The sequence below is a fragment of the Psittacula echo genome, assembly GCF_963264785.1.
Source record: "Psittacula echo genome assembly, chromosome: 1".
In the NCBI taxonomy this organism is placed as follows: domain Eukaryota; kingdom Metazoa; phylum Chordata; class Aves; order Psittaciformes; family Psittacidae; genus Psittacula; species Psittacula echo.
In genome coordinates, this window is record NC_137735.1 from 59,572,205 (window position 1) to 59,584,383 (window position 12,179).

Below are 12,179 nucleotides of genomic sequence, written 5' to 3' on the forward strand. Positions count from 1 at the left end.
ACTTCCTCATATACACAGAAAGTAGCCATGATGATCAATATTATTCTTTATTGCTTTTGAATGGAAATAAATTTAGAAATGTATTAATATCTGCTATTACAGCTCAATGATTAATATATTTTATGGCTAAAAGGGGATTTATATCAGTTTGTCTCACCTCTTTTACAGCAGTTTATACAGTTTCTATATAATAGTCTGTTCAAATAAGTGTATCTCACAGCTGGAATTCAGGACCTGTGTTTTATATGGTCTTTATCTGCCTGTTTTTAGCAAGCCCCTTACGATTAGCCAATAATTTGTCACTGTCAATGTTCTGACTAGCTTATACCAAAATTTCTGCTTGCTGTATTGAATCCACCGAGGATTCCTTGCACACTTTTCATCTAAACTCTGAGACAGGTATATGTCTTTAATCACAATATAATCTTCTTCAGTTGTAGCTATTTTTTTCTTTAGATGCTGACATGTTTTGCATCAATGGTAAGACAATAACTCATTTCAGTATAGCCAAAATTTAATCCTAATTTGTATTAGGTGACCAATATTGTTAGGCATCTGCGTTCCCACAGTCAGGACTTTCCACTAACAAAGCCAGTGAAGGCATTCAAAAGCTGCATGACTGCATCAACAAGTAACAGGGTTTTTTCTTTCAGACCTTAGCTACAGAGAAGTTTGTCATGTCATACGGACATAAAGCATCTTAGTTAGGAATTGGGTTAGCCTCTTCAGTCAGAACTGCCTAAAGAATTATAAATAAATTAGGCAAGCTCTTGGCATTGCAAGCATTTTGTCATTTCAACTGCCCAGTCCTGTTAACACGAAGCTCAAACCTTCTTTATGTGTTCAGCCCCTCTAGTTTGCTGTTTCCTTCTCCTATGTTTCTTCCATGTGTCTATAACTGGGGCGTATTTCATGTATGCAGGCTCAATTCTCCAGAACTTAAGCGCATATACAACTTGATGTAGCATGGATTATTCCATTGACAGCAACTAGATAACTCATACATGTGAAGATGATTATATCTGTAAATATTGTTAGGAGAGGAACTTTAGTTTGGAAATTTCCTTCCTTTGGGGATGTGTGTGTGTGTGTCCCTTCACTTTCATTTGTAATTCTTGCAACAATCAGTTTCTCCATTATTTTATAGGGTTTCTATGATCCTATTCTGTGTGTCGCTAGACAAGATGTGGTGACCACTAAATTTTTATGTACGTTATAACACAATCAAAGAAAAGAGACCTGTTCTGCTCCCACCCTGCCATCCAGAGTGCATATTAGTCATGTGGTCACTTTTATCTGATGCGACATTTTTTTTTTTAGTTAATTAAAATTCTTTTAGCGTAACAAACCTATGTGATTTTTATAATAGTGATTGTACCTTCCCACATAGAAATGTATTCAGAACTTTGTGTCTCCACTGGAAAAAGCTGTCTTCAGAAATCCATGGTGCCCTTCTAGCACTGTAATCCTAAGTAGCCCAGAATCTCAGAATGGAAAAGTACTCCTAGTTGTATTAAATCCTATTAAAAAGCAATACAAGGAAAAATGAAGTGTAAACACGGTTTGCAGAAGCACTTTTAGAGATTTTTTTTTTTTTTTAAATAATCCTTATTTTTACCATTAAGGCTACTTTTGCTTTGCTGCAGACTTTTGCATTCTGAAAATGAATTGTCAGGAAAGAGTAAGAAAACCATCGAATTATCCAAGCCCTGATTTAGTGCCTTTATGGTTATAATTTCTTTTACTTCAGTTGGGTTTTCCTGGAACAGCTGCAAGGAAAGCTCTTCTCTATTAAATAACAGAGAGTCCATAGTACTAAAACCAAGCAGGTATGAGATCCTCTCTCTATTGGCAAGCAACCCCCAAACTGTGCTAAAGAACTCCTGGTGTTTTGTTAATAAATATTTCTAGAATAGATGAAATGTGACATAATTTTGTAGATACTTACTAAGGGCACATACATACACACACATACACACATACATAAAATATATATATACACATACACATATATGTATATGTGGACACCTTTAAACATCTGTCTCAGTAGATACCAGTGGAATTTGCTGCATTCATTTGTGATTCCTTCTGGGCTCTGGAATTTCAGGATCTGACTTCTAATGGGGAATCTCTAGATGTGTTGTTTCAAATGGTGGTTTAAATAAAAAAAAAAAAACTAAAAAAACCCAGCAGCAACAATGCAGCACATCACAATAGTAGGTTAAATATAGGCGTGGATTACAGAGCCATTGTTTTCACTCCTGCTAAATAAGACAGCACTCTTAAAATGGAACACCACTTGACCTTTTGTGTCTCATCAGTCTGTGATTGTATTTAACTGATGCAGGGAGGAAACATTTTCCCCCTGGAACTGTCCCTTGTTGATATGACGATCACTGCTGCTGGGTCACACCATGTACAGGGGGCAGAAACTGTGCACTCCAGAGCACAAGGGGGATCCTGCAGCTCATGGAGGAGCTCTGTCCATGTCCCACAGTGACACACGCTCTTTTTTCAACTTCTCTCAACTTGCGCTCTCCTCTGGCAATCTCAAACCACCACAAGTGCTCAAACATTCAAAAATCACTTACTTTGAAGTGGAAATTCTTGATGTGCAAAGCAAGAAGCAGATCTGCATTGTGGACAAGGTGAGTGTATTATTCCAGCATAGTGGGGATGTGCTTGGTTCACATGGTGCCAGTTCAGGGGCTCAGTTTTCACTCTGCTCTGATCTTATTCTGTAACAGAAATACTTTCACTATTTTCTCTGGGAGATCCTAAAACCTTCTTGTTAGTCACAATCCTTGGCTTTTTTTTCTCCAGGATTTTTGCAAATAATCCAAAACAGGTTTCTTGGAGACCTGGCTGCTCTGTGGACTCAAGCTATGTCCTTAAGCTGTCTCTTGACACTTAGATGACTGTTTATTTCAGAACATGATATGTGAATGTCTACTTCAGAATGGATAATGAGTTTTAATACATTTGTAAAGCTTAGCATCTCTGCAATGCTGTGGTTTCTTGTTAGTATCTAAATGTATTCTACTGTGCTCTATGTATCAGATTGGGCAGGAACCTGGCAATTTTAAGAGATTTTATTTTGAATCAAAGTGTTTTAGTTAAAGAGGCTTTTTTTTTTAAATAATGTGAATTTGAAAAACATATAAACTACAGTCCAATTGTGTAAGTAGGATGAGAGGACTGGGTGGGAAGAAAGTTTAAGACACGGTAAAAAGCAGCTGAGAAAATATTTCATAAATATTTTCATCATGGTTTTTGTGATTCATTGTCCCTCAGCAGAAGAGCTGAGCTCTTGCATGCCATGAAAATATGAATCCTAATCTATTTGGACTACATAAATTTTCAGTAACATAGTGGAGTTTTGAGACTTATTATTTTGCTAGGAAAAAAAAAATAATAAAAAATTCCCTTATCCTCACTGGCAACAGCTGGAAACAGTAGATAAGTCTGCTTCAAATGTTGAATTTAATGCCTTTGAAATATGCTGGGTGGAATACTACCAGATTACTAGTGTTCTTGATAGTTTAAAGAGTGGTTTTGCTATTTGTATGCCTAAAGATAAGTGTCTCATTTGTTCATTCTTAATGTGGCAAAACAGTTTTTGAGAATTTTTTAACCTAGCCAAAAAGGAAACATACAAAATAGTCAAACAAATATGGTGACTATTAGTACCAGTCCTAATGATAATGTTGGCATTAATTTATCAAATGGCATTTACTCAGTCATTAAAAATGAGTTATCTAAATACTATACTGAATATGATTTCAAAAAACCCCATAAACTGCTTCTTAACTCAAGCTTTCCTATAGTGTCATTAAAAGAAATATATTAAAAGAAATAGAATTAGGCAAAGAGCCACATTTCAGAAATCCTTTCATGATTCATGGAAGAACTGTAGTCTGCTGAGACAATGGTAGACCTGCGTTTTAATCTTCGTTCTGAATTTTGATGAACCTGAACATTTTCTGCCCCCTCTCAAAACCATGGATTCTGCCCCTGAAGTGGTGGAAAGAGAGTTACAAGTGGTGACTGTGAAGTACTCTATATAGAGGCAAAATACACACAGAGGAGCAATAACAACTGGAAACTGAAAGTTTCAGAATCTATGTTTAATTTACATGTTCATGGCCAGCAGCATAGACCTTCTTATTTTTTACTTTTCTTTCATAGCACTGTATGTGCAAGTATGGTACAAAACTGAGATTTCCAAGACTGCCTAAAAAATTTGGATTCTGAATGCACATTCACCTGGTTGTCTAAGTCCCTTAATTTGCTGTGATAATCCCTTCCTAAAGCAATCTTGAAAGTACAGAAGTTCCTTACTTCTGTGATCACTTGTTAGTATTGGTGAACTTCATTTCAGTTTGTTGTTAGAATGAGAACATTTTACCGGATTTTGCATAATCTTCTGCTTAATTAAGTATAACACTGATATAGACCTAACATGGCACTTCTAAGGCCTGTTTTCTGTTTGTAAAACAATTATGATTAGCTTCATTTCTCAGGGTTGCATGTACTTATTACTTGTCAGGATTTAGAATAGAAGAGACTAGGAACCATAGATTTTAAAATGTATGTATTTATACTCTTATTGTGTATTGTTAGTAGTTCAGACTATTATGATTTAGCAAATACATTTATACATGTACATTAATAAATCTAAACGGGCAGACAACATTGTAACAACAGAGAGAAGACTTCTGTCTTTCTCCACCTAATAGAAACTCAAGCAGAGTGACTAGGTGGTTAATGCTATGTCATTAAATACCAGTTACTGCTTCCAGAGGGTTAGTTTCGATGAGATCCTTGCATATGCATACAAATCCTATTCAGATTAGTGGAAGCTTTGTAAATCTGCAAAATGATGATACATCTAACTAGTTTTGGTATTTAGAAAGAAATGATGTTTTGTGCTCAGTGAAGTGCCAGGGATTTAAAGAAGGGTGTTTGGCGGTTTGATCTCAAGCGATCAATTGACATCTATAGGCTTTGAATCCAGCATAAGTGACTGTGAATTAATTCTTCATCTTTAAAATGAAAATAACATTATTTCCTTTGCCTTTCTTACCCTTCTTATACTTTGGGGAAGGATCAGTCACTTACATTAAGTGAACTGAGTGGTTACTATAAAATGCTGCTCATCCTTAAGATACACTTAAAGGAACAGAATAAATATATATTTGCCAGTTTTTTAAACATGTAAGATACATTCACATTGTACTATGTGCTTTTCCACTGTCAGGAAAGGCAGGAAAAAATTATTCAAAGAAAGTAGTAGAAGAGGAAAGCCCCAGACATTTTGTCCCATAGTCATCTCCCCTTCCCCAGGAGCAGGGTCCTGAAGAAAAATACCTAATTTTGTAAAACCTGAAGTAAATAGAGAAGAGTCGGCAACACTGGCAGTTCATTTTACACGTGTGCTTTGAACATAAGGTTATTTGTAGGAGCATAATTGCTTTTATTTAATGTTATCAACCCACTCTGGGGACTTTTTCTGTTATGAATATGACATTATGCTAGCAGTTTGGTGCATAGGAGTTTTGCCGGTGAGTTGCTTAAAGAATTTTAAAGAAAAATGAGATTGTGGCTGCCCCATCCCTGGCAGTGTTCAAGGTCAGGTTGGATGGGGCTTTGAGCAACCTGGTCTAGTGGAAGGTGTCACTGCCCATGGCAGGAGGGTTGGAACTAGATGAAGTTTAAGGTCCCTTCCAACCCAAAACATTATATGGTGCTGTAAATAATAGCAGTGTGAGATCTTTTTCCCCACATTTGTTCTTGGTACAGAAATCAATTCTGAGGTGAGATGTCATGGAAAAAAGGCTTCAAATTTTGGGGATGGGGAGAGAAGGGAGGAAACACAAAGGTGTCTCAAAATTTTTTTTCCAGTTACTCTACAAAATGTCCCCAGACTGATTCTGGCAGGATAGCAGGCACCAGCGATTTATAGACAAAATGGGGCTACCTTTGACAGCAGAAAAAAGGGATCAAAATGGAGTTAGTAGGAAAAGCTAATTTAAATCTCTGCTACAAGCCCATCCATTTGTCCTTAAAAGCAGTATATGAATGCTCAGAGGAGGTACACTGGGACTGTACTCAACTGAACAGAACTATCCACATTCTGATCTGATGGCAGCGGACAGACAAAAGGCATTTACGTTTTGAGGAGTGCTCTGTGCTCTGTTTATGAGAGAGCAAGAGTCTGGGTATGTGGACCAGTTTTAATGAGAGAGTCCAGGGTCTTCCTTCCTTCCTGCCCAGGGAGGCAGGCATGTGTCCTCACATACAACACAGCTTGGCCATAAACAGAGCCATGAGAGCCTGACCTGAGATCCTTCTACAGCCCAGGAGAGGATTTCTCAGTATGGAGAGGTCTTTGTCCAAGCTTGCACAGAGCTTACAGGAGCTGGTGTCTGAAGGCCACTATTACGCAAATTTAGTCAAGAAGTTTGGCCGATATTTTGACAGTCAGTCAAGGGGCGGTAAGTAACAGTTGGGCATCTTCTGGGTGAATCTTCAATCTCTTTAACATGCACATCAATCCTGTCCTTTTTTTTTTTTTTTAACATGTTCTGTAGTGGAAACATGAATCATACAGATTTCTTGCTCAAGGTGTGAAAGAAGTATTCAGCAAGGAATAAATCTCTTCTTTGGCCAGTGTAAAACAGTAGGTGAGCCTAGACGATCAAAAGTGCCTTTTTTCCTCATAATTTATTAATTTCTATGGATGAAATCCCTGTCTGTAAAGAGGATAGGACATGCAATTAGTGATCTCTTGTTAAAATATTTTCAGTTGAAGAGAGACACAAAATGTCTAAGGATTCTGACTTCTGTATTACTTCCAAAATGCTACAGAAAACTGCATAACATAAAAAAATTTGTTAAGTCTTAAAAATGAAAGAAAATAATCCCTTTTTGTATTTTTTAACAAATAATCCACATTTTTCATCATCAGCCACAACTTATGAAAAATATGTAGTTACTCAAAATCTGGTTGACTTGTGCATTATTCCAAAAGCCTGATGTAGGTTAGTTTCAAAATTACTGATGTGCCATGATTTGATTTATAAATGCTGTTAAGGCAACTCATAACTCTTTCTGTTATAGCATTCATTGTATAATGTTTTTTTCTTCAAATTGTAGTAAAAAGTATTTTCCCACAAACATAGTGCAATGCAATTAATTTTACATGAGTTGCTTTTAAGGCAGAAAGTGTTACACAATATAGTTTTTACAGAATAAACCACCTTTGGGAAAAACCAGGAGGGAAAGCTTTTTCCCATCAAAAGCTTTAAAGCTCAGGAGTTTCATGCTATGCAATTTTGCAAGTTAAGCTATAAGCAGAACTGCAAACTCAGGTTTTGGCTGCTACGCCGTGGCTCTCCTTTACAGAACGCTTCTTAAGACCTACAGAAGAGAGCTTCTTCCTAAGGTGTGCAAGAAAAAGCTTTTTAAATTGGTGTTCTGCAGACATGATTGAAAGTTATTTCCAACTGTTCCTTAAACCAGCTCTCCTGTACCCAGTGCCCTTTCCCATTAAAATCTTTTTGGAAAACCCAGTTACTGCTAGTTAAATATTTGTGGTTAATGATGTACTGTAGGAACATTTAACTATATGTTTGTGAGTGTAGATATGCTGTGCAATGCCTACAATGAAATTCATGTGAACAGTTATTTTTCTTAAATTAAAGGACCCTTGCATATGGCCTGTGCTTTTGTTACACAGTTTTTGTCATGCTCAGCATAACACAAGTCTTTACATCAATTCAGTCTCTTGCATATACAATTCTTCCTGCAGTTAAATATTAACACAGTATATGGATTACTGCATCTTTTGCCAAAGATGAATTAGAGCTTATTGTGGTTACTCTGAAAGGCTTGTCTGTTTCTGAAAGAGTTCATAACCATTTTTGTTTGTAAAGCACCTAAAACAAGTGTCCTTGTATCTGTTCATTATGGCTTCATAACACAGTGGTTTTACTCTGGAATGACAGCAAAATCATATAGAATTGGTATCTCCAGTACCAGAAATCTATTACTCTTGCCTGTGGGTTGCAGCTCTGTCACAGAAAGTAAGCAGCTAAGAACAGTCATCGCCAGCTCTCTTTTGCATAGCTATCTCTAGCAAATAAAAATAACTTCTCACATCATAACTAGGAGATCAGACTTATCACATTCATTTTAGGTGAGCAAATGCAATCATTAAAATAGGTAATGTAACTCTGCAAAGGACCTCTTTGCAGTACCAGGAAATTGCCTTTTAACATCAGACTCCTCATTTGCTTCATTCTGGGGAAGTATATTTTAGAAGTCCTTTCCCAAGAAATACATTAGTATTTTCTTTGCCTTGATTTTGGTCTGCTTTTGTTTGTTTGTTTGGTTGGTCGGTTGCTTTTTTATTTTGTTTTGTTTTGTTTTGGTTGGGTTTTTGGTTTTTTTTTGTTTTGGTGTTTTGTTGTTTTTTTTTTTTCCCCTAAATCTTGCAATTATAATATGTCACTTCACAGGACTCTATATTCTTCTTGTGAAGAATGAGCAGAACCTGTGCACTTCCACAGTGACCTCATTTCATTGCATTTCATTTTTAAGATCATCATCTTTCTCATTCAAGCAATCTATTGTTAGAGATATCTTGCCTCTGATGCCAAAGATGCCCAGAGGGACTGAATAACCATCTGTGTCAAAGGAGGAGGCTTCCCTGGTAAGACTACATGTTGATGCTGAGTCCCACAGACTAGAAATTCCCACAGCTGTATGGGTAAAGGAACACAGACATAAAACTATCTGAATGCAGGCTTATTGCTGTGGATGTCCTCTTTTTTACTTTCTTTTCTTGGTTTGTGTCTTTTACTGCATGTTTTCACAGCATCCAGCACAATGGGGATCTGGTTCCTGCTGGGAAGCACTGCAAGGAAATTCATTGCATGTAACAAAGTCTATGCATTTTCTTGCCCTTAAGAATTGAATCTTATGCTATCCCCCAAGTGCTGGAGGTGATGACAGTAGTATTTTCTTTCTCAGTTTTTAGCTACACTTGGTAAAATAGGTAAACAGATTCAAATTCTGTTGAAGCAATGCATCACACTCATTTCTTCCTGTTCTACTACAAATTTACACCATTTTAATGTCAATATAGCTACAGATTGTTTCAGATAAAGAGAAGCAACTCGACATACTCAATTCTACTTCATCTTTGCTGTCACCATTCTTGTTTCAATATAGCTTTTTAAATGGAATACCTGAAAAATAGCTTTTGATTTATCTAAAAGAGAGAGACTGAGTAGAGGAGAAACTTTTAACTTTAGGGCATTTAACATTTGTAAAGGGGTGATTTGAAAAATTAGAAGCTACTACAGAAGACTAATGCTTCAGCTGATACTGATTTTCAAAGCTTAGAAGTGCCTTTAAATGACAGGTTTTATACATCTCTCATTTTAGATAGAAAAGTCTAACCCTGGGGGAAGAAAGAAAGAGTTAGATATAATAAATGATTAAAAAAAAACCCCAACAAACCAAAAAAACACAAAAAAACCTTAATTCAAAGTTCAGTGAAAACAAGAAAATGCATTTTTGAGACACCAATTGTGCTCAAGTTCTTCATGAATGGAACAGGTTGCCCAGGGAGGTTGTGAATGCTCCATCCTTGGCGGTGTTCAAGGCCAGGTTGGATGAGGCCTTGGGTGACATGGTTTAGTGTGAGGTGTCCCTGCCCATGGCAGGGGGGTTGGAACTAGATGATCTTAAGGTCCTTTCCAACCCTGACTATTCTATGATTCTATGATTCTATAAACATAAGCCTTTCTGGCCAATGGAAAAATCAGCTACGCTACCAGAGCAGTGAATATTGCCAAATGTGTATCTATAGAGACAGATTTCCACCCAATGTGAAAATGCCCTCTTTTCCAACAAAGTTATGACATTTTACCCCAGCTGCACATTTGCCTAATTTATTACATCAAAGATAATTCACCAATTATTGCAAATTGTGAATGTACTGGAGCAATACAAGACCACAGGGAGCTGTAGGTGTTTTATTAGTCTAAGAGTTAGCACAACCCATGATGGAAATTTAGGTGTATAATGGCATCTCATATAGGCATTACTGTAGCATTAAAATGCTCCTGCCCATGATTTATTGGTCCGTCAGAACACGCTTCAGGTTTTTTATTTCTGAAATCAGACCTATGATTCTACGTGAAATACCTGAGCCATGTAGTAATGGTCCTGAAAATGTCTAGCAGTATATATAAGTGCTATCATATGTGCCTATGTTTAAACAATGAAACCTTAAAATGCAAGCTTTCCTTTTTTAGTGCATACAGATCTTGTGTTACAAGAGAACAAATTGTGAGTCAGGGAATCTGTACCAGAAGTACAGCAAGCAACTCTTCATTGCATTTGATACTGTGAAAAGTACTTAGATTTCTAACTGACCTGATGATGTCTAATTGTTCTCATAGATCATCTTCATTTCCCATTCCTTTCTGCTTCTCAGCTTCCTGCTTCCCCTCATGGACCAGAGGGCTTGCTGTCTTTCCATCTTTCCCTGCTTGTTCTTGCCAACATAACTTTGGACCTACTGGCCAAATATAACTACATATGCAAGAAGGTTCCTGCTTGTTTAATGGCAGCTATATTGCATAGTTTCAAAGCAGGGAGCACAGGCACAGTGCAGCTTTCACCACTGCTATATGCCAGTAGTCACCTCAACAGGCACCTTCTGACCAGGCTGTCAGTAAGTACATGGCAGCAATACAGGTCCAGTTTCTTGCCCTGTGAAAACATCATGGGACACAGGAATGGTTATGGGGTGGCTGGAAAAGCCTTTGAGGTCCTTTATTAGTAGAAAGTAAGGCTTTATTAGCCCTGCTGCTCATAGAACCACTTGTTTTGCCAATACATATTTGCCTCTGAATTTTCTTTTGAGTTGATCTCACTCTTGCTTTTTATTTTCATAAAATCTCCTAAATAGTTTGTGACCATCCTGTGCTAAGTATTGGTTGTGTTTCTTAGGTAAACTGCTTGATTTTAAATGTTATCAGTCTGTGTATGTATCAAAAAACAAACATGAAACTCTACAGGCATTTGATAGAAAAGGGAAGACAAATTCAGAGAGATTTCACAGCTAAGCTACATACTTAATCTTTGCTAGAACTGGTAATCAAAATCCAAACAAACCCCTAAACTTCTTCCTGAGAGGAACTGGTCAAATATGGTGTTTTTTTCTTAAAGTGTATATCCAAATATTGTTTCTTTTGCAAATTACAGTGAAAAAAGTGTCTTGATTTTTCAATGAGGTAGAACCTGGGAAAGATTGTTTTGCAAATTAATTTTAGAATATTTCAATCAGTTATGACACAATAAATATTTCAAGTACAATTTCTTTTAAAATTTAATAATGCATTTATTTGAATATTATTTCCTATTGAGTTATTTTTCATGCCATGAGAGCCATGTGTTGTATTATTTTACACTATCATGATTGATGTGCCATAAAATAATGCAAAAGTAATGAAAGTTCCATACTGGTGAGAAATAAAAAGAAATGAAAATAACACAATGAAATGAATTTTCAGTGTGTTCCTGAAGCAGGGTTGAAAAAACAATCCACCAATATTTTCTATTTCATTTTTAAAATTTGAAGTCAATGCAAAACTACACGTCCAGAGTTTTGCCAGAACAATTCATTTCCCTGCAGAGAAGTGGTGCGACAGTGACTGGTTCTGCTGTTAAAATGCTCAAGGTGAATAGGGCAACCCTACTCAGTTCCCTTTAAGAAAAGGTCAGAAGGCATAGAGATGTATCAATTCCAAACAGATTTGTTCAGAAATAGGTGAATGTGATGAATTCTGTAAATTGAAGGATGGCCTGCGTGCCTTCTGTCTGCTAATGGTTTGCATTCTTTTTGCTTCCACTCTCATCTTTAGCAGAGGTAGAAAAAGCTCCTTCTGGTGTCTGACACCTTTTCAGAAAATTTCTTGCAAAGGGGAGGATTTTTTTTATATGAATACCCAGCTAGCAGTACAAAAACAACACAGCAGCTTTAGTTACAAACTTGGTTAGTGATAATTGACATGACTACAGCCAGCAAGCATATGGTTATGTGTATTCTTAGATAATTTGACCCATAATCACTGGAAAGATTAGTCAGTTGGATTATCTCA

The 12,179-nt window shown here is 36.7% G+C and overlaps 1 protein-coding gene across 1 annotated transcript in view; it reads left to right on the forward strand.

Moving 5' to 3' along the window:
* Positions 1-1,447: 1,447 nt before the first annotated feature.
* Positions 1,448-12,179, forward strand: part of TECRL (trans-2,3-enoyl-CoA reductase like) — a 66,738-nt gene continuing 56,006 nt past the window's right edge. The window contains exon 1 of the mRNA XM_080627026.1: positions 1,448-2,648. Within this exon, the coding sequence (XP_080483152.1) occupies positions 2,415-2,648 (234 nt within the window). The 5' untranslated portion in view covers positions 1,448-2,414. The remainder of the gene's footprint in view (positions 2,649-12,179) is intronic.